Below are 23237 nucleotides of genomic sequence, written 5' to 3'. Positions count from 1 at the left end.
TGGTGCTTAGGGACATGGTTTAGTGGTGGACTTGGCAGTGCTAGGTTTATGGTTAGACTTGATGATCTTAAAGGTCTTTTCCGACCTAAATGTTCTATGTTTCTATGATTGTAATGCAGCAAATGAACACGTTTCCTGATTAGTGGTGTACTTGGGTGTTTTCAGTGGGAAAGAGCTGTTTGATTAATGGCACCTGTTAATGTGTATTGCAGGCTGAAGTAGTAGCTCCCAAATTTGGGCTGATCTTAAAGGTCTTTTCCGACCTAAATGTTCTATGTTTCTATGATTGTAATGCAGCAAATGAACACGTTTCCTGATTAGTGGTGTACTTGGGTGTTTTCAGTGGGAAAGAGCTGTTTGATTAATGGCACCTGTTAATGTGTATTGCAGGCTGAAGTAGTAGCTCCCAAATTTGGGCAACATGGTTAATACAGTGTAAAATAAAGCCTAAAATGATATACATTTCCTTCTACATCATTTAATGCAGAGGATGTGTTCTTGCTAGAAGAATAAAACTTGAGTTTCATATAAGACACTATCTCATTCTTTAACAGTTCCATATAATGAATTTAGGCTTTTTTCTCAACTCACATAAGTGTAAATTTGTTGATGTTGACCCCATTATTCCTTGTGTAGGTCAGCATACCTGAGAAGAAATATTGGCCACTTTATATGGTTTATCATTAAGTTCCAGTAATTGTGTCTTGATGTTTTCTTCCTTGGTTTTCCCTTCTATAGCAAGTGGTTACTTTGAGAAACTGTATAGTAGGCTTAATGATGTAAGAGACTCCTCTTAAAAATACAGTTGTTTTTTCTTGGAGTCACTCTTGTAGTGGTTTAAAGGATGAATTTGGTGTCAAGGAGGCAAAAACGCTTGCACAATTCAGCTGATATACCATTATTACAGCTTGGAATCGTGATACCTAGAAGGCCACATTGTAGCAGACATAAGAGGAGATAAGGAGTTTTTCCAAATCGTTCGTTTTACTTGGTTTATGTTTTCCATGCTGCAATGCTAACAGTTACAGACTCATTTATTTATCCTGGTATAAGAGGTTATTTTGGGTCAGGGCCCTGAAATTATATATTTATTTATGTATAATCAAAAAGTCTTCTCTTCCCTGCCCCCCCCATGGGAACAGCATGGAATATTTTTAGTTTCTTCCTCCCTCTCCCTCTCTCTCTCTCCAACAAGAAAGGTTAGCTGTCACTTAGAAAATGTCCTCCCAGCTCTTTTGTTCAGACTGCTGAAGACATAAACTCCGTAAACTTGCCATGGTATTTGCTATAGATATTCTAAGTATGTAGACTTTGGACGTCCATCTTGTAGTTCTGCATTTTTCAGGTGTGCTACTAGTGCTCCAGTTGAAGTTAGCACTCAACACCTCTCAAAAATGAGGCCTAAAATAGTCCTGAGTTTATACAGTGATAGTTGGAAAATTGTCATCATCATGCCTAATGCTGTGTTTTGCATTTGGCTTGCATTTTGTGGGAGTCTGGGAGAGCTCAGTGGGAGCGGATTTGACCCTACTGTGGAAAAAAAAGAAGGGGGTGGGGAGAGGAAAAAAAAAAAAAGAAAACATTTACCCAGCTGTCATCCTACTAAGATGGTGTAATTTGCTGTACTTAAGAACAAAAATAATGGTGAGCAATCCAATTCTGCTGTATGGGAAGTACGTGTAAATGCTGATTGTGTGATTTAGTTGCTGCCACTGGATTATGTTCTGTCCTTGTCTGTCCTCTTGCAAAAATTCTGAGTGTCCACAATCCAAGTATGAGTCAGTTCTGCTGATGGTATGCAATAATAATAATATATACTGTGTACAACGCAGTTCTCACCGTTCAGATTAGTCTCAGGTGGATAAGCAAGAGCAAAGAATATGTAAATAACTAGCATATTTCTCTGGTACATGAGAAGCAGATTTGGCACAGACCAGGGCTCGCTCTTCTCTGTATCCTGAATTTCACTGAATGCTCACCAGCCTTTCAAAAGCCAGTGAATATTGAGCAGGAAGAGTTGCTGAATTCCCTATCTTTTTAGTGAAAAATTTAGAAACAGGCACACTGAAGAATTGTTGCCAGGATCTAGTGACAGCCATGAAGAGAAAGCAAGAAATTTCCTTCTGCTATTCTGGAGAATTGTTTCATTTTCATTCAGTCAGATGTGACAGTTTCAGCTACACACCAGAATCTAGGTGAAAATCATATTGTCTTCCATGATTTTCATTCATCTGTTGAAAGGTACCTGGCATCCCAAACATTTTGCAGATGTAATAGGCAAGAGAAATGAAGGCTGGGAGAAAGGAAACAGTTTTACCTGAGTTTATGGAAAGGGGAGAGATAGACAAAGCAACCGAATGATACACTCAAATATTGGGTTAGCAGCTTAAAAGCCGTGGGTGTCTCAGCGTGGATTTACCCCTTTGTTCACGTGTCCAATAGCTCCTAACTTTACTGTTTTTTCAATAGTGATTGGGGTTAAAGGAGGGAGACAAATAGAAAATATGTGGCTGCTTTCACCATCTAACTGTCATCCCTCTTAGTAAAGGGGCAGAAGTGAACTGGAGCAAGCAGCGGTGTCACTGGAAAAACAGACAGTGGACCTGTTGTCCACATTGTCCACAGCATTGGGACAGTGAAGAGAAACCTTTTAGAGTTTGGCATTAACAAATTCTGTGTGTGCTCCCAGAGGGACTTGTCCTAGGTAGCTGTGCTGGCTCTAGGTAGGTGTGTCTTAGGTAGTTCCTTGTGTCTTTGAGCACGGTTAGTGACATTTCATTCCCATCATCAAGCAACATGCAGGGTGATTGCCATGAATGGTAGGTGACTTCATTTTATTTAGAAAAGACGGTAAGTGGTTGCTTGCTGGAGATAAACAGAGTAGGACAAAAAGATGAACTTTCAGTACGGGCATGTGGCAAACAGGAGGCTCAGTTACGCAGGCTGGGCTCTTTTGTGGCTTTTCACATTGCCTAAAGAATGCCAGGAGGAGGAGGAAAGGAAGTGAGGAAGGAGACGGTCCAAATGACATAAATACTAGCTGGGTAGGGATACAGCTGAAAACAGTGCTGTTGGAAAGGGAACACGGTAAGCTGGATGGGTGAGGAAAAAGTCCCTTTCTGTATCCACAGCATGTTGACTGCAAGCTGAACAGGGTTAATGCCAGAATGGAAATGTACAAACAATACTTTTACAAAACACAGAGTAAAAAGGAGTAGGGACAATGCAGAGCTTGGTTGTTAATGAAACAATAGAGTATGTCCTGCTGCTGCTGCTTAGGATTTGTTGGGATGGTGACAGATTGTTGGCTTCACCTGCCACAGGAATCACAGCAGAACCTTGACCCTGACCTCAAGCTTGCCACAGGTTTGTGGGGACAGAGCTGTGGTTCAGGAGTACAATCTAGGTCCACAGCCACACACCTGGAGAGCAGGCTGTGTCCATGAGAAATGTTTTTTTCTTCTCCTGAAGACCCCCTGAGTAGAATGATTGTGAACTGACCTGACCAGTAGATCCTCCATAGTGGACATTTCCCTTCACCTCCAAAAGAAGTACACAGAATGGGCTGAGGGAAGGTAGACTCCTGAGAATGTCTTTATTGGAAGTGCAGGGGATTCATGAATTGTCTTATTTGGCAGTGATTTGGCAATTGTTTAGATTATACACTTATCAACTGCAAAATATCAGTTGATTGACTTGGGGCTTGTGAAAAGTAGAGCATATAAGAGGTTTCAAACATGAGTATGGACTTCAGCTAATAGGACAGAATGATCTTTAGGCAGCAACAGAGTCAGGAGAACATGTCCAACAAGAGACCAAGTTCCATGACAAAGGTAAAACATTCATCAGAGAAACAATGCATAATACCAGTAGACTTCAATTCAGCACGTAAGCTTTGTCCTGAGGGCTGAAGGTGCTGGATAATTCAGTGTGGCCTCAGGTGTACATTTAAGTAGAATCATAGAATCATTGAGGTTGGAAAAGACCTCCATGATCATCGAGTCCAACTGTCGACCCAACACCACCATGTCCACTAAACCATGTCCCTAAGCGCCTCATCTACTCGTCTTTTAAATACCTCCAGGGATGGGGACTCAACCACTTCCCTGGGCAAAGGGAGCAAAAAGCAAAGGAAGCTTGCCCCCCAGTAAAACACATTAAGTTTGCCAAATCGTTACAACATAGCAGGGGAAAAAAATTGCATTTGCTGGGGGGAAATAAAATACCAAGCAATCTGTTGAGAGCTGGAGGGGCTGGAGGGGCTGGAGGGGCATCAGGCATCCCTGAGCAGACGTGTCCCATTAAAAGGCAGGGCTTTATCTCACCGTTGGCCCCGATGTAACCGGGAAAGAGGGCTCCGACTCAGGGAGGGTGTGCTGGGAATCGGCAGGAGGAACGGGCGCTGTTTTCCGGGCGCCCAGCAACCCTGCAGCCGCGCCGGGTCGGCCCAGCTGTAAAGCTAACCTCGCTTTTCCTGGACCATGTGAAGGTGGCCATTGGCCTTCTTGGCCGCCTGGGCACACTGCCGGCTCATGTTCAGCCGGCTGTCAACCAGCACCCCCAGGTCCTTTTCCGACAGGCAGCTTTCCAGCCACTCTTCCCCAAGCCTGTAGCGCTGCATGGGGTTGTTGTGGCCGAAGTGCAGGACCCGGCACTTGTCCTTGTTGAACCTCATACAGTTGGTCTGGGCCCATCGATCCAGCCTGTCCAGGTCCCTCTGCAGAGCCTTCCTACCCTCGAGCAGATCAACACTCCCGCCCAACTTGGTGTCGTCTGCAAACTTACTGAGGGTGCACTCGATCCCCTCATCCAGATCATTGATAAAGATATTAAACAAGACCGGCCCCAGTACTGAGCCCTGGGGAACACCGAAGTAGTAGTTCTGTAAATATAGGGACAAGTTGTCTTCTGGGTCACTGCACTATACCCATAAATCAATGCCTGGTGAGGGTGGGATCCCCATCCTACAGCAGGGCTAAATATGTTTCAAGAGGGACAAGCACGCTTGTACGATCTGTAAATGATAAGGGGAGGCTGATGCAGTCAGTGCTGGCAGCAAGTTTACATCTGTCTGTATTGGAGAGAATGATAAAAAGCCAACAGAAGAGGAAAGAGAAGAAAGGTTCTTAAAACTAAAAGTGTACTATGCAACCCTGTTATAATTTAAAGTTTCTTAAAATGGGATTCTCGCCAGCAGTAATCTATAGTAAGTCTTGTGCCAGACATGGTTATTGTAAAACTTAATATTGGTTTAAACACTACAATTATACAGTTCATTAAAATCAGTGGTTGAGACTTCTGAGGTTTCAGAAAAAAATAATTCTTATCTTCAGCTCATAACACTGCACCAACAACCTTTCTACCTGCCAGGTATCACATTCCAGTCCATTTTCAGTGAGACACTATGTATCTCTGTGTGTGTGTGTATGCAATGGATCTGGCATGTTTTCTGGAAGATAAGAAATAAAAGGATGGCCTTCATCTCCATTAGACTGACACCAATTAGAAGTAATTTATTTGAAGTGGTTTTGAGTGTTAGATGAGGTTGGAAATGACACATTGTGTGTATATGATGTACAGTTTCTAGAGTTGCTAGATCTATGGGTGCTTGGGAAGCAAAAAAGGTGATGGATGGAATAAGCAGTTCAAAACAAAGCATATATTTAACTTTATTGGAAAGTTTTTCAGCCTGTGGTAGGGTCCTTTTTCATTTCTAAAGGCTGGTGGATTTCAGCAGCATTGAAGCTTCTCTCAGTATTATGAAAAGATTTCTAAGAAGAAATCCTCATCCTTCATAAATGTATCCCTTTTTCACTTTTATGCTTCTAGACTTTATTATATTTTGTGGCAGAGAGTTCTACAGTTTGGCAGTATAATGCGTTTTTCAGCCTGTGGTAGGGTCCTTTTTCATTTCTAAAGGCTGGTGGATTTCAGCAGCATTGAAGCTTCTCTCAGTATTATGAAAAGATTTCTAAGAAGAAATCCTCATCCTTCATAAATGTATCCCTTTTTCACTTTTATGCTTTTAGACTTTATTATATTTTGTGGCAGAGAGTTCTACAGTTTGGCAGTATAATGCATATTGTGATATAAATAATAATATGAAGCCTTTGGTTCTTCCTTTGAAAGCCTGGTTAGTAACCAGCACCAGAGGTCATTATTAGGTTCGTCAGGTTACTGGCAGCAGGACAGAGATCAGGCTAAATGAAGCAAAAAAAAGAAAAAAAAAAAAAGGAAAAAAAAAAGGAAAAAAAAAACCACCCTGTGATCAGTTAGGTAAAATATTCCTGTGTCATAATCCAGTGAACTGGAAGCATGTATGGCTATACCTGACCTTTATAAGAGGCAAATAGAACTCCTCAGTTGCATGCTCCAGCTGGTAATTAATGAATATTCCCTTTTAATAAGTTATCCAGTAGACTGCTTTTGTGGCAGAAGGATTATTATCTGCACATCAATAGCTTAATTCCAGGGAGAGAAGTAATGTTTGTTTTTCTCACTCTGGATAAATTGTGCTTAAAAGACTTGGATATAGCTCCCTCCCCCAAACCCTGAGAATATTTGTGTAAATGCTAGTCATGGTCTGAGAAATGGAGCAGTGAACACATTTGTCTAGTGAATGGCTCAGTCCTATGGTCTGTCGTGTTTCAAAATTAGCATCTCTTGGGACATGGTTGGCTTTTTGGAGGCATAAACTGTCTGAAAAGCTTAGATGTATTTTAGCTCCACTTCTGAATTAGTATTTCATCCCACAGCAGATCAAACAGTTTTTGTGTCTTTTAATGAAAGTTCTCTTTATTTATGTAACTTTGGCTGCTCTGAACTGAGACATAGCCAACAGGATGGACAGTGTGTTAATGAACAGGTAAATGTTTCTTTGAAAGCTGAACTTCTCCTTAAAGTGAAGAAAAGTCAGTAAGTCGGTCATGGAAAAAAGGGAGAACGGTCGTTTGGATGAGAGTGCAGTACAACTTCAGTGTGGATTGATTCTTGGCTGTGCTACAGATTTCCTGTGTAACTGGGAGCTGTGTAATTGCATCCCATTTTCCCTGCTTCTGCTGATGTCACTGAAAGAGAGACTGAAAAACCTAATACGTGAATTTCTTTAAGGACCTTTGACAGTGTAGAGTGCAAGGTGTTACAAGATTGTATTGTATTCAGCATTAATAGCAGATGTTGCAATAAGTTGAGTCTTTTTTAAAAGCATCTGAAGGGAGAAGAGTAGCACTTGTGGGAAGCGAAGCACAAGTGATAACCATCTTCCACCCTCCAAGCAAACAAAAAACCTACCTTGTTTATAGTGGCCAGAATATTCATGTGGAGAGCAAGGGTCATGCACCTCACTTTGAAACAGAACATGGATATGAGTCTGAATCCTGCATATCTCAGATGAATGTTTTACCAGCTAAGCTGTTGTGAAGAGTGTGGGAGGGCTTCATCCAGAAGCAGAGAATCTTTATCCAGCAAAGCTTTCATCTCAATTGGTTTAAGTAATTTTAAAAGTTAAAGTTTCAGTGAACTGGCATTAAAAAAAAAAAAACCAACAAAAAAACCCCCCAAAAAAAACCTGAAAAAATCCCCGCTTATTTGTAATCAGGATCCCAATTCCCATTGCCTTTTAATGGGAAATATGAAAAAAAATAGCTACAGGGGACTTACTTAGTATGACAAATAAGATATTTCACTTTTTCTTAAAAGGTATTAGTTTCTTGTAATGATTTGAACTCCATGATTTATATTTTCTGAACTCTATGTGATGATGCTGGCCCTTCACACCAGGTAAAATAACCTGTCTTTCAGCTCTGTGAGGTAATAGAATGATGCATGCAAGCTGTTGCGAGGAGGAACCACATTAACCTTAATGTGGCTTTTGCAAGCAAATGCAATTCTTTGTGACCCAAGTATAAACTTGAGCATGCAGTGTCCGGACACAATACAGTGAACAAGCTGGAACAGGAATTTATATTACAGTAGCCTCGTCTCATAGTCTTCATCTGTGTTTGCACGCTGTTTTTACTGATATAGAGAGGAGCTCAATGAATGGTATTATGGTTCCTTGCCCAAGAAAGATTTTAAACCCACATTTTGCAGCATCAGGTATGTGGCTTGTTCTCATCTTGTTCTGAACAGTGCAAAGCAGTAAGGTCAGCTGTTCTGAAGAGACGGGCTTGAGAAGGAAGGAAGTCATGTTGCCAATGAATAGATGTCATCCCAATAGTACCCATGCTTGTCGTATGATATCCATAACATGGTGTATTTCTTGATGCGTCTGTTCAAGGAGGAAGTGTTATTTTCGTTTACACGTTAGAAGGCTTCATGAGTCATCAGCCCTGGCAATTTATCACGGGGTGTGTGTGCAGGTAGTGGCAAAGTCCGTGTAGCGGTTGGACACCCAGGGATGCCAAGCACTTGCTGGTCCCAGGGAGTTAGGATTTGTCTACATTGCATAAAAACAACCTGATATAAATGATGGTGGAAATAAGAGAGTGTTGGATTCGGTGTCAGATCAGTGTCTGTTCCTAACTCTGCCAGTGATTTCCTGGATGAGTTTTAATTGTCATGTCACCATATATGTCTCCCGGTCTCCATCTGCATGAAAGAAGCCTTGTAAAGTTGCTAATTTTGTGGATGTATTTATTAACGCTTTGACATGCTCAGATTTTCAGGACATGCTCTAGAGAACTGCTCAACATTGTTTGGGGTGCATTTGGTGCAAAGTAAAATACTAATGTGTCATCACTGGAAACTGAAACCCAGTGCTCACCACAAAAGAGCTTCAATGCAGGCAGTTACTGTTCAGGCTTTCTGTGCTATTTCTTTCAAGATGGTTTCAGTCTTGAAAGAAGCACCCACCATATAAACAGCATCTTTCATTTTCATGATCCGCTCAGCCATGAATATCTGGCATTTCTACATGGTTTCTGTAACACTAGTGTTTGGCACTTCTTTGAAGAAAGTCTCGCCACAAAGGCAGTGGTCTATAATACTTGATTATGTCAGTTATGATGGCAGTCTTTGTATCGCAAATGCTGTCCCACTGACATGGCAGCGACTAAAGGTCTCTGCTCTCTAGAGGACAGCTTGCCCAATGGACCAGGTCTCCCAGGATTTGCAAAAAGGCTTTCAGGGTCAGCTGAGCTGTGCACACAATACTTTGTTTTATTTTGTTTCATTTTGATTGGTTCAGATGGTCCAAATATTTGCAAAACTCCCCTATTTGGGATGAAGTCATAAGTTCCACTTTCCACCAAGGCATGGAGCCTGTCCAAATTAGTGTCAAAGCCTATATAATACCTTGGCTATATTGCAGGCTTGTATAGTATCAAGATCCTGTTTTCACAGCAGTTACATAGTTGTTACTCCAGTGAAGAATGATATGGCCCCTTATAAAGTCCACAAGCTGACGTCTGTTTTTTAATGTAATGTTTACACTATTCAAGGAGCTAAAAGAAGGCTTTGCTTTAATAGATTCCTTCAGCTAATGTTTTCCCTTATACAGATGGGTTATTGTTTTCAGCTTTTGATACCTATGTGGCTTTGTATATTAGGGCCTCTCATTTTTTGGTTTGGCTTCTTTTTTTCCTTCTCTGTGTCTCCTGCAGCAAGGGAAAGGTTTTGCCATTATCATCAAGTTGCCTTGCAGTTTTCTCTGAGGTTTTAGTTGAGAGTCAAAACCCTGAAGACATAAACAACAAAACAAACAAAAAACCCCAGCACCCTCTTGTTCCCCCCCACACACCATATACACACACACCCACACCCCCCCATCCTTAATTGCTTTCCATTTTTGACTCATCTTCCCCTCTCTGAGAGGAAACATAGAATCATAGAATCATAGAATCATTGAGGTTGGAAAAGACCTCTAAGATCATCGAGTCCAACCGTCCATTCACCACAACTCTCTGGGCCCGGCCGTCCAGCCAGTTTTTGACCCAGCGCAGAGTACACCTGTCTAAGCCGTGAGCCGCCAGCTTCTCCAGGAGAATGCTGTGGGAGACAGTGTCAAAGGCCTTGCTGAAGTCCAGGTAGACCACAAAATGGTCTACCATGTACCACATGGTACAGCCGTTTCTTACCATGGGCAGAGCTTGCATAATTTGGGCAATAAAATGTTTTTTTTCCAATGGCTCTGATGCTACAGGTGTGAACTTGTCTCTCTTTTGAAAATGTTGCCCAGGTGATTGCTATAAATAACACTGTGCCACCTAATGATTTCATGGGCCTGGATAAAAATCTCTGTGTTCATCCCAAGTATAAGTAGATTTCTGGGGCTTCATAATGGAAATAGAGTGCCGGGTTTTAAGTACATAATCACGTTTATTCTAGTGAAGTAAAACACACATTGACAGCCATAAAATTCTGATCTGCACAGGGAGTGTGCTGGATGACTGAAATTAGATGGACTTTTCTGCTTAATATGCTTCTGGGCCGAAAGAACTTCAGAAAGTGGGGATTGCATAGTGGAGTATCTGCTAAAACTTTTTTAACCTCAGCAGTGTACGGCTTCAGTCTGGGCTTTAGTTCAGGAAAAAACCTTATACTTGCTGTGTTACACTGAAACCAATTTTCTCCCAATTCTAATTAAAAACAAAACAAAAACATAAGACTTATAGGCTCAAGTTCAGCCCAATTTGTAGTGGACGGAGAATGGTCAAAAGCAGGATACACCAAGCACCTCATCTCATTAGCCAAGCTAACCACATGTACAGATATACTTTAGGGGATTAGAGTCTTCTTGTCCCTGGTTCTGACTGTGAAATTTCTAATGGTTTGGGTTCAGGTAGGAAATTATTCAGAATTCTGATTTTTTTAGTGTATCTATCCTGATGCTTTTCAGCCTGCATGTCTAGACTAGACATCTAGAAAGGTTAGTTGTGGCATTCCGGCATTTATACTTTTTTTTCCCCCCTAAAGAATTTTAAGGAGAAAAAGTATTGTAGCTTATTTTGGGATATAAAGGATGGATCCAGGCAGTCCTTAATTTACGTGTGTTTGTTTCTTTACTTGGAGTCCAGAAAGGAGGCAGGAGAAGTATAGGGAACATACGTATTCCCTGTTCTGACAATGTTCTTGTCACTTGTACTCTGCAATTATAGCTGTCACTTGCACTTTCATAATTCTATGCAGAGAAAAATTTCAGGAGGGCATATAAGCACACCTTGCACTTCAGACGGGTGGCTCAACCCAGTTCCCTGCAGAATGACCTTACTTCACTACCTCTGGATTCACTCCCCATCTCTATTGTTCTCTTTGGGGATGACAAGATTATCTTATAAAAATAATGCTGTATTTATCTATTGTATGTTTTAATTTATTTTTCCATCAGCAAGGTCATATTTTGACTTTTGCATGGGAGGTTAAGGTCTGCCGAGTGTGAAACCATTGTCAGGGTTATGATTGCCGCTGCGTATTCTACACAGAAAAGGGGCAGCGAAAGGCAGTCCACCAATAACATGTGGTGTGGCAGTTCTAACTGGCTGTTGGTAGGGAGTTGCATATTTCTGTAATGTGCCGTTTGGCATGGGTTTGGGTCCATCAGATTGCTGCTGATTGTGGCCAGGAAGAGGAAGTAAGGAAAAGCAGCAGAACTTCTCACTTAATTTGAGAAAGGTCAGCTTGTTCTCAGTTGCACCATTTATTATCGTGAGGTGGTGGGTGCATAGCAAGTGTGGATGTAATTGGCATCTCTTGCCACTTTGCCAGCCTCCCATACTTTTCATACAGTGGTAGTCTACTATATGATACTTTATTTAAATCTTCTGCTCTTCTTAATTGTTCAGTTGGATGCAAGGGCCGAATAAAGAGTTGTGATCTGTCTAGGATGTGTCTGTACTGCAGTCCTTTGCTAGATGGGAACAAAGCTGTTTTGTTGTTATCGTGAATGGAGATACTCCCTTAGCTTACATGTTGAAAGACCAGTGGAAAGAAGAGAGGGGAAGGAAAGATCCAAGTCTCAGTTGTGATTTTGTTTTTAATTCTAAATATGAAGATTTTGATTTGTGCAGAATTGTTGCCATGTTTGGTAAGTAGCCTGGCAGGAACTTGTCAGGTAGCAAGGTATTTTCTGAATGTGGCTCAGCAGGGAGCATGTAGAGCTATTTCTCATCTCTAAATCAAACAGTTCTGGAATAGCTGAGGTACTCTGATAGACCTACACATTTAATATTGTTCTGTGTATCTTCCGGAGTAACTTTTCTAGTATGAGTAAGCATTCATACACAGACAACATTGGTGAGATCCACACAGCCTTCATACATCTTTGGACATCCTTAGGATGAGTCAAGTGGTTCAATCTCTTATCATATGCTAGGAGTCTTAATATGAGTTACTTGTAGTTTATAATGGGAGATTAGGATCCTAGACACCAATCCTCATTTTGCCGGTGACTGTTACACCTATCTAGAAATAAATAGACCCATTAGAATGAAATCTCATTTCCATTGAGCAGCCAAGGAACAAGAAAGAATTGGTTCCTGAGTAGGGGTAGGTCTCCTTTTAGAAGTTGAGCTTGGTTGAGGTTAGTCTAGTGAAGATGATTTCAGGTGGATTATTTGGGAAGTAGGAGTAGAAAGATTAACACTGCTCCTACTGTAATTGAGGGGATGCTGTTCTGTTCCTTCGGATGTTCTGAGGTTGTGCTTAACTTTTTAGAATAGAATAGAATAGGATAGGCTAGAATAGACTATTTCAGTTGGAAGGGACCTACAACAATCATCTAGTCCAATTGCCCGACCAGTTCAGGGCTGACCAAAAGTTAAAGCATGTTGTTAAGGGCATTGTCCAAATGCCTCTTAAACACTGACAGGCTTGGGGCATCGGCCACCTCTCTCGGAAGCCTGTTCCAGTGTTTGCCCACCCTCTCAGTAAAGAAACGTTTCCTAATGTCCAGTCTAAACCTCTTTTTGGTTTATCACATCAAAATGAGACAGTCTTTTGGCTTCTTTTCAGGTTCCTTGACTTGATTTTTTTTTTTCCTCCATAGCAGATGTTAAACCCCTTCGTGGGTGAATCCCACCATTGCTGTAGCAGTAGAAAGGCAAAATGATTTATAAGATCTGTCAATATAAAGCTACAAAATGTGAACCTGTTATCTGTAAATGGGCTATCCTTCTACTTGGAAACCTAGTATGTTTACGGGACTGAGGTTTGCTGTTTAGATGCCAAAGATAACTGTGTCTCCATCAAACTTTATTATTCTGTGTTTAATAACCTTAGCTGAAGGAGATTCTTTTTATCTGACACACCATGGTGACAGTGCTAACATTACACTTTCAGAAATGTTTGTAATAAATGCCACACATCTATGTGCATTATACAAGAATATGGGGGGAGATATCACAATAAAGAACAACGCAGTGAAGAATCCCAGGTGGTTCTGCAGTGGCATTTCATCCTGTAAAGGCTTCTTGTGTAACCTTGTTTAACTTTCTGTTTCAGGAACAAGAAGATCCTAATAAGCTTGCTACCAGCTGGCCAGATTACTACATCGACCGCATCAATTCCATGGCAGCCGTAAGTTACCTCTCCTGCAAAGCAGGGAAGATTTCCTACCATAGAGATGTGTTTCTTTAGGAAGAAGTCTCCAAAGGAGAAGAATGTTAGCCCAAGTGCATGACTGATTTAAAATAGGACCTCTGAAAAAAGACGAGTATATGTATTAAAGAGCCCTGCCCTAGCAGAAGAACAGATTAGAAAGCACCATAAGCATTTCCAGGTTTTTTTTCTACAATACTGAGCACTGAAGGCAATCAAATTAGATTCTGGAATGAAAATTCAGAGCTGGAATAATGAGACTGATGATTTAAAATTATTTACACGCCAGCTGTGAAGCCTATCCCAAAGTATGGCCCTGATCCTTAGATCTCTGCTCATTGGCACTGGTCCTGAAAAGAAGGGACAAAAATGGCTGTGTGCCTTTTTTGAATTCCTGTACAATTCAGCTGGCTTTAAACTGTAGTAGACCATAATGATCTTGAAGAGATTGTCATGCTCTTGAGTGTTGTTGTAACTACAAAGGTAGTTCAGCTATGACCCCTATTTTGGAAGTTTTGAGGAATGTTAATGTAAAGCTAGCTTTCAGCATATGCACAAGCTCGTACTTGTGTCTTGGCAGGGCTAGCCAGTCTGAAACAGTGACAACTGAAAGCATCTTTTTCCAAAACTAAACTTTTAACTGCAGTTAGCATTTTTGGAGACCTGTGTGTCATTTGGGCCAAGTAGAGGTGAAATAATTTCGTTCTTCAAAGAGGAGCCTTAAGTGCAGCCTGTAAGTGAAGATTATATGAAATCATGGACAAAAGGGAACCAAGGCCCCTATTTATCCCTTCAGAATAGAAGAACAAGAGACTATTTCATGAATCAGAAAAGCAACTATTTGAAAACTAGGTAAAGTTTTGATTTGTTGTGTGGTTTCAAGTTGATTTCTAACTAATCTACAAAATAACACTAGGGTTATTATTTTAGTAGAAGAACTAAAGAAAAGGTAGCTGTTTATGTACGATGTTATCCACTTGTATAAGAGCAGATAAATAGAGGAACATAAGGCTGAAACACCTTAGACATTAGATACCAGCCAACAAGATATTTGAGGAAAACTTTCTTTAATTGTCCTTGTTTAATAGCCGTATAATATGTCTCTTCCTCTGAAGCATCCAGTAGAGGTGGTCACCAGCAGAAGCAGAACACCTGCATATAGTGTCCACTGATCTCCTTTGATATGGTAGATCGTATATTTTGAAATTTGATCCTTTTACTGATTTTATAGTCAAATTTTGCCTCCAGTTATTCATGTGCAACATCTACTCAGCTTTTTTTGGCAGTTGTGCAGAAGCGATGATAAATTCTGTTCCTAGCATCTTAGGTAGCACACCTTGTTTGTTTACTTTTGCTTTTATGTTTGATTTCTAAAGGCTTCTCTGCACCTTTTGTATGGTGATTATGAGCTATAAAATAATTTCATAAAAGTAATGCCTTAATGGATGCTAAATGTGTCAATACTGATGCATTTCTCATGGTGAAATATGTCTTGCTCAGTAAAAAAATCAAGATTTGCAAGTTATTGTAACTCACTGTAAGAGGATAAAAGAAAAGCTGCTTTCTACTGTGAGTCATGAATAACCAAAACGATCACCTTCCTTCATGCCAGATTTTCTTGCGGCGGAGTAATGGAGTAGAAAGAATATGGACTTGTTTTGAGAAAAGAGATTGAGCTTTTGTGACTGGCATGGTACTGTGCTTTGATTTCCTGACTGAACAAATTTGCTCTACAAGGGCCATTAAGGAAAAAAAAAAAAAGTATGAAACCTTGCAATGTCACTGAGCCAAATACTTCTGGTAGGATTTGATCCAAGGCCTCTTGAATCTACTGAAAGTTTTTCCATTGATTTCAGTGACTTTTGGATTAGTCTTTAAATGATCTTGATGTAAACCTGGAGTGAATATGTACACGCCACTATTGTAAATCTGGAGCAGTTCCATGGAATGAGACTATATTCTGGCCTATGTTTCTAATTTTAAACATGTTTTAAGAGCACCAATAAACGCCAGCCCCAGTAATGTTGTTTGCATGCCTCAGCACTGAATGATTGATAACTTTTTATTTGGCTTCAAGCCTCATGATTTACTCTTATGCTTGAAGTGTTAAGACGACACACTGGGGTTAAAAACGCTGCTTCTGATTTACCACTTAGTTGCTTCACTTTTAGGCAGGTGAAACTTAGTTGACTTGATTTCACAGGAATCGTATCAGCGGAAAACTGGAGTAATGCAGCTGAGAACCAGCTCCAACATGCTTTAAAAGACATGTTCTATTCATTATTATTTAGACCTCTGAGATTCTTAACTTCCAAACGGTTATTTTGGGTCCCTTATAATTTCAGTCCTAAATTTAGTGGTGGGTTTTTTTTAATTTTTTTTTTTTTTCAAACTGCATCCAAGTGGAGTTGGCTCAGAAGTGGTGAAAGAAAAACATGTTTCCTGTTGCTTCCTGCCACTGTCTAGTCCATTTCAGTTTGCGTCTCTTGGGCACTATCAGGTATTGCAATATTTTAATTAGAAATACTGCAAGAAGTATTAGAGTTGAAATGGTAGCAATAATCATAGAAGTGTTAGTTTAAAATGCCTTAAGTCCTGTTTTTTTAATAAAATTTAATCTTTGCATCTCCTGTGAATTAACTGCATAAGAATCTTTTTACATGCAGCTTTCACATCTTTTTCTATATCCTTTTGTTTAATTATGAAGTTCTTTTTTATATATTAGCTTGGCAAAAAAGTTCTCCCTACCCACTGATAAAATGAAAATGGCATCTTTATCCTGCTGCTATCATTAAGTATCTTCCTGTGGATTTCAGCAGGCCAAGGCCCCTGTGCTCAAGGATCACTTTCTCAGAAGACCCGCTGCAGTGTTACCCATCGTATCTGCCCCTCATAGATTATGCTTGAGAGCAATGTGGTGATTCCTGACATGTTTGACATTCCCTACTTGTAACCTTAGACCACTATGTTAGGAAGCACTTTAGGTCACAGATTCCTGATCCGGTTCAAAAAGCCATGAATTTTAGGCACAGTGCTGTTCCCACAATTGTTTCTGTTGCTGTGACTTTTCAGATTTTAATAGTTTTTAAACCCGATTCTCACAAGAGCATGTGACAGTAAAACTGGATCTCTTTACTAGTCTGTAGCGTGCAATTCCTGTGGAGGGACTGTCCCATCCTTCGGGTAGCCTGACTGAAAGGAAGGGGCCAAGTAGGTCATTGGTAGAGAGTCTTCTAGACCAATCCTTAAGAGAAAGGGACGGCTGCTAATGATGTGTAATTTGCCCAGTCCTCTGATGTCTACATGCTATAAATGATACTGGCAATGGTGGACAGGTTGCATGCCCACCATTAGAGACCATTTCCATTGTCAAGGTCATTGTCATCTTCTGCTGATTCATCAACACACAAAACTTCTTTTCTTAAAAATGCAGCAGCTGCCGTGTTAATATCACTTGCAAAGAAACCTCCCTGTGCTCCTCCTGCCCTCCTCACCCCATGATACTGTCTGCTTGGCAGCACAAATAAACATAGCCCTCACTTTACTGGGGAGGAAAACTTCTGACAGCACTGCGTTGCTTTTATGAGCTTGGCTGTGTATGCGTTTCAACAGAGAGACTTTCAGGTGAACAGTAGTTGCAGATCCAGCTTTTCTGGAGAGATGGCTCGGTCAAGAGTATGAGACAGGGGTCAAGATTAATAAATACAGCTGTAACTAGGCCCTTTTCCTTGACTCAGAAAGCATTTGTTCAGGGCAGAGCAGCTTCACAGGACATTAAAAATATATATCTTTCAGCAGAATTTAGCAGGTGGATGATAACTCTCTCCTCCATCTAGGTTAGGTGACATCTATGTTACTTTAAGCTTATTTGCTTAAAAGTTCAGGTTTTTTAAATTACATCTATTCGTATTTTATGATTCATAGTTTATTCTCTTAGTTCAGCCTTAATGTAGTTAGAGATGTGGTGCACCTTGAATTTCAACTGACTTGTTTTCTTTGAAGAAATGTTTTAAAGTAGTATTGCCCAGGTATGTCATAGGAGGCATGCAATACAATTTTTTTTTATCAAATTTTGATTTTAATTTTACTTGTATTTGTTTATGAACTGTGATTTCAATAATGATAACACTTTGTTAGTTATGATTTTAGACAAGATCTAAAGAAAGAGCTTGGACTATAATGAGAAATCAGAACATTTTTTCCTCTCTCTTTCTCACACATACTGTCAAAATGGTACTGTATTTTCCTTCCCAGCAGTTTAGGGGAATGATTAGCCATTAGGATAAGGTGTGGGAATTAATCTGTGCTTTTAATAAAACTAAAATATTTCACTTTAAATGCGGCCAAATTTTCAAAAGTAATTTCTTGGACTACCTGAAGTTTTACACATAAAATTCCATGTGAATGATTATTTTCACAAATTGGTGAATTTTTTTGAATTGGCAAATCAAGTAACTAGATGCTATACTTTCCTGGGTGATGCACTTAATCTGGAAAACTTTAAATATGCAAAATGTGCTTGTAAAAAAGAGCCTTATGTGCACCACTTTTTAGGGACCAGATAAGGACCTGGCACTATCTTGCTTCCTTTTCCTAGTATGTTTGGTTAACTGATAGTAACTAGCTGCATCCTCAGCACAGCAGACGTTAGTCTTCGAGTGCAGTTTGTAGTTCAGGAAAGCAATTAATCAGTCAGCCACATTAATGAAATCCAGCCTCAAATAATGACAGTTCCCTCCCCTCTGTCTCCCAGGGACAGTTATGTTTTCTATAACTCTTGCCGAGAAAGCTATTTCATAATGCAAACGCGTGACCAGTCTGTCTTTAGAAAGGGCATGAGGATTTGAGTTCCTGGCCATGCACAGGAGTGAGAAATGAAGGGCTCTTGGCTGCCTGCAGCCTTAGAAAAGGGGTTTTCTATAATCACCCTCTGTTGTAAAGGCAGGATTATTTGTATTTGTTTCATTTGGAAATGGGCCTTTTTCACTCTGAACGAAATACTGTTGAGCACCTTCCTGCCATCCATTTGCTTTCCCCCCACAATGGCTCAGAGGAGAAATTAAGCCGTTGGAGGAACGAGAGCCTTTCAAAAGAGCATTTATGGGCCAAAGGAAAGATGACCAGATGGGCTGTCACCCAAGAAAATACAAATCAAGCCCCAAATCACACCCCAGGACTCTGCCATTGAGATTCCATAATGCCTGTTCAGGATTTCTGTTTATTTTTCAAAGAGGGGGATCATATATGGCTTGGCTTAAGCATTTCAATTTATGTTTCTGGCTGTCGGGGGATGCTGGCAAAAGATAAAACATCATCAGCTCATTTTCCATCAGTAGCGCTCTGTCATTCCATTAGGGCAGGAAATAGCTTGCTCTGTTACTGAGTGAATTTGACTTTAGCGTGGATCAGAGAGAGGACCCCTAGAGTTAAACACATCTCCCTATGCCAGCTGTTCAGCATAAGACAGCAACGGCATGTAGCCAAATGACCACCCTCAGGATCTGACATGTGTTGGCACCACATGGTTTGCAAAAGCAAGCAACATGGGAGCACTTCCAAGGGAAGTGAGGTGTTGGGGGTGGGGGGAAGGGTTAAGGGAAGTTCCAGTCAGAGGAAGGTTTTCTTTGGTGCTTGCTAAATAGCAAAATAAAGACTTAAATATTTTGCTGTAATGGGCCACAATTGTAGCTACTCAGATTCCACCACAGAGAGGTATAATATCAGATCCCTGATAGATGATACTAGTTTAATCGGGTTATTCATTTGAGAAGGGGTTCAGAGCTGCTTTCCAGATACCACTGGGTGATATCCCCCAGAGGTCCTGCCACAATAAGAGACACATTTATCCTCTCTATTTTACAATTAAAGCGACTAAGAAGACATAGCTATAGGCTAAGAATTTCCAGCATTGAGTCTTGACTTTTTAAGAAGTCACGCATTGAAGTTGTGAGCCTGAATGGTCTATGTGATGGGCACCGCAGAGTCTTGCTTCACATCACAAGGTTGCAGCGGTGCTGAGGGCCGGAGCCCTGATTTCCTGATGTACCACTTTTTTTAATGGCATTCTCTAACTTTGAGAACCTTATTTTTTGCATGTATTCCTGCGTGTATTTTTGCGTGTATTCCACTCATCATCTCTCATCATAATTTACAGTAACCCACAGCATCTTCAGTTCCAGTTGACTGCATGACTGCAAGTTCTAGTTATCTCAAGCTGCATACCAGGGGAAAATCTAGTCTCCGTGTGCTTCAGTTTACTTGTTAAAAAACAGGGACAGGGATTTTATGATGCTTCAGCTTTTTCCAGTAAATGTTCCTAATTAGCAAGGGCAAAGTGTATAGGGAAAATCAGTCTTAAAACAGGTGATATACTTGGCGTGGGGAAGAAAAGTCAAACTTGTATGTACACAAACTGCAATTCAGGGTACTTGCTGTTTAGTCCCTTGAAGAAAAAGCTTTTATGCTTTGAAACCTGACACATAAGTCTGGGGGTTTTGTCTTCTTTTTTCCCCCCCCAAATCCCTCCAGCCATGTCAGTCTAATAAAAGGTATTACCTCTCCCTACAAACTTTGCCTCACATATCCATAGATCTCCACAGCAGATCACTGTTCCAAACTAGGTACAGTTTTCTGAGGGCATACTGGCAAGTATGATTTTTGGGGGGTAATCTGAGAACCCTAGTTTAGCCAGTGTGGCAAAGCGGTATGCTGCTGCCAGTCCACATGAGCAGCCTCATCTGGATTCAGTTTTGTAGCTGAGGCACTGCTTTCCTGGTGAGAGGTCAGCAGGCACCTCTGCATGGGTTGATGGGATAGTTGTTTTTCATAATTCCTGGCCTGTCTCTTAGCTTCCAGGCAGCCCGAGCTTTCCTGATTGTCATCTTCTTTTCTGAACAGATGCAGACTCTATATGCTTTCGATGAAGAAGAAACAGAAATGAAAAATAAAATAGTTGAAGACTTGAAGACAGCTCTGCGGACTCAGCCCATGAGGTAATGTTGTTCGTCTTTCATTACAACTCACTGCCTCCCTTTGGTCAGATGTGACACAGGAAAGAGTGGCAAGAACAGAAACCTCATTGTCTCACCTCACACAAGCCTCTGATATTTCAGACAATCCACACAGAGCCCTACAGTCCCCTGGTCTGAACCTGCCCAGTTGGGAGGGCACACTAATGCTGAACCATGTAGCTTCAGGACAATAAAAGACAAAGTCTACTGTGAAAAACCTGTGGCAGATATGTGCAAACACAGGTAATGACTATGAAGATCAGATTCTAGACTTCGTAGTCCCCTGAACGTCCCATGTAATTTGATTCACGTTGGGCAAAATCTCAGCCTCTACTCTGAACTTTGAATTCAGGCTTCCCCTTATCTTTAGTAATGTGAACTGTTTGGTACAAAGCAGCTAATCCATCTGACATCACCTGGTTTGGCATTCTTCCTGTTCTATGTGTAACTGTGGCATAGAGAAATGTTGAGACTTTATTGTGTACTGTGCCTTTGAAGGTAAGGTCATCTTTGTTTTTCTGGGATCAAAACTCTGAACAATAGCAAACTAACTAGCACAGAAACTTTTTTCATTTAACGCTTTGAAGAGCATTGTGCAGAAGCAATAACTATGGTTGATGATCTCAGGAAACACTCGGTCAAAAAGTTTCTGAATGTCTTTGTATTGGGCCCAAAATAGGCCAAATGTGTTTGCATCCACACTATGCTGAAATCATAGTTTCAGAGAGCTTCAATAATGCCTAATCAAACAGGGTTTTTTTGGGGGGGAACCTAACCAAACCAAACAAATTAATTAAATAAATAAAAACAAGCCAAAAAATTGTCTCAAAGAATTTGCATTGCAATTACGTTGACTTGAAGTGAAGATATTTCTGGGACTTCTTGCAGAGCTGAGTGCTGATTGTGCTTCTCCCCTTCATTATGTTTAAAAAGTTGACTGCATGCAGCTTCTCACCTCATGGCAACTATGAGGTAGAGCGCATCAGCTTAAACCTCAGTGTTTTACCTTCTGTTGTGACGGGCTGTAAGATAGCACAAAGCTGGATTCCGATGCTCCTCGGAGGCATAAAGATTCATCAGACTTTGGTAACTTTAGCACGTGGGTAGGGTGAGTGCTTTTAACATGGAAGTGGAGAAACAGTGGCCTATATTGAGATCTAGCCCAAGGGCTAAGTGACTGTTTAATCCTGTCTATCACTGTCCTAAAGCAGAGAACAAAGTAAAATGCAGCTGGACTTAATGTTAAAATGGAAGCTAAGACAACTGCCAAACTCCCAACTCTCACAAGGATTTTAAACCAAAGTCCTGTGCTGTTGAGACTTGATGTAGCAACCCTATTACATTAATGTGGAGCTGGTTTGATGCTTCCTCTGTGAAAGAGAGAGCTTTCATTGAGCATAGCCACAGCAGCAAGGCCTCTCTGCTATGTCCAGCTGAAACACTTTGGTGGCCACCATTGGTTGTTCTGCCCCGTCATTTTGAATAGGACAGCCCGGCCTCCTTGTTGAGAGCAAGGCAATAGAGAAGAAGAAAGAGAAATGTCTTTTGCTCACAGCCTTGCAAGGTTTTCCTTCTCAGACCTATATTGCTTCTGCTGGATCCCCTTGACAACAGCGTGTTGCTTCGTCTGTTTATAATAACCCTAACAAGCTTCAGTACAAGCATCTATGAGCTGCCCTATAAAGTGTTCTCTTCTAAATCGCTGGCGATGGCAAGTCTGGATGGTTTTGGGGCTTTTTTTTTTTTTTTTTTTAAAATAGTTAAGCCAAGCCAAATTTTGACTTAAGTCCTATGTCTCAACTAATTTCCAGCGACTCAATTCGTTAGCTGCCAAATGGGCTGTATGCCAATGCCTGATCAACAAGCCAATTTCTTCTTGATGGAAAGGTTGCAGTAGAGAGGCCCTCAGCTCCATCAAATCCCTCTCATAAGCAGTACGATACCCAAGCCTTCAAAATACTAGTCTTTCTAGTTGAATTTGGACATTAAATCCTATTTTCCTTGCCACTTCTGTTCATCAGGCCTCTGAAGAAAATAGAGACCTAAATTCACACAGGATGAACTATCTGGAATCCATTTGTGATGGTAGGGTAGGGTACACAGGGGCTCTGACAGCTTACCAATAGACTCCTCAGCTTGAATTCTCTGATCTAGAGGAATCAAAAGAAGAAAACTGCATGTGTTTGGCTCTGTGTTTTATTTTACTGTAGAACCGTGTCTCTTCTAGTAGAAAATGCGTAGTAATGGTACTAATCTGCGCCTCTATTCCAACCCACCAGTTCTAACAGCAACAAAAACTGAAGCAGACCTACCCAAACTCAAGTTCCTCTCCTCTTTGGAGAAAAGGTGATAGAAGGATCCCTGGGCAGCTAGTTGGCCCCCTTTGAGCAAGTGCATTTTGTTCTGGTATTTAGGAGCTGCCCTGAAATAATAAAGCCAGGTTATGTCCCAGCACGCAGGAACAACCCCAGCCTTAGAGAACAAAAAACCCACATCTGTATCTTGTAAGGAAACACATTTTCTTTTGGGTTTGTAAGAACTTATGACTATAAACAAGTGTGATGACAAACTGTTGGACAGAAGCAGTGAGAGAAGAGCTTTTCTTTTGGTATTTTAGTGCCCAAAAATGGAGGTTCAGAAGTGCAGCAAAAGTAAAAACTTACAAGGGACTGGAAAAAAAAAATCACTTTTTGG

At 40.8% G+C, this 23237-nt stretch overlaps 1 protein-coding gene across 1 annotated transcript in view; it reads left to right on the top strand.

Moving 5' to 3' along the window:
* DAAM2 (dishevelled associated activator of morphogenesis 2) overlaps positions 1-23237 on the top strand; it is a 130489-nt gene that overhangs the window by 33617 nt on the left and 73635 nt on the right. The window contains exons 3-4 of the mRNA XM_019473261.1: positions 13438-13512; positions 20431-20525. Coding sequence (XP_019328806.1) covers positions 13438-13512; positions 20431-20525 — 170 coding nt within the window. The remainder of the gene's footprint in view (positions 1-13437; positions 13513-20430; positions 20526-23237) is intronic.

This window comes from Aptenodytes forsteri, unplaced genomic scaffold (genome assembly GCF_000699145.1).
Source record: "Aptenodytes forsteri isolate BGI_AS27 unplaced genomic scaffold, ASM69914v1 Scaffold309, whole genome shotgun sequence".
NCBI classification, from domain to species: Eukaryota; Metazoa; Chordata; class Aves; order Sphenisciformes; family Spheniscidae; genus Aptenodytes; species Aptenodytes forsteri.
This window is presented reverse-complemented; position numbering and strand designations above follow the sequence as displayed.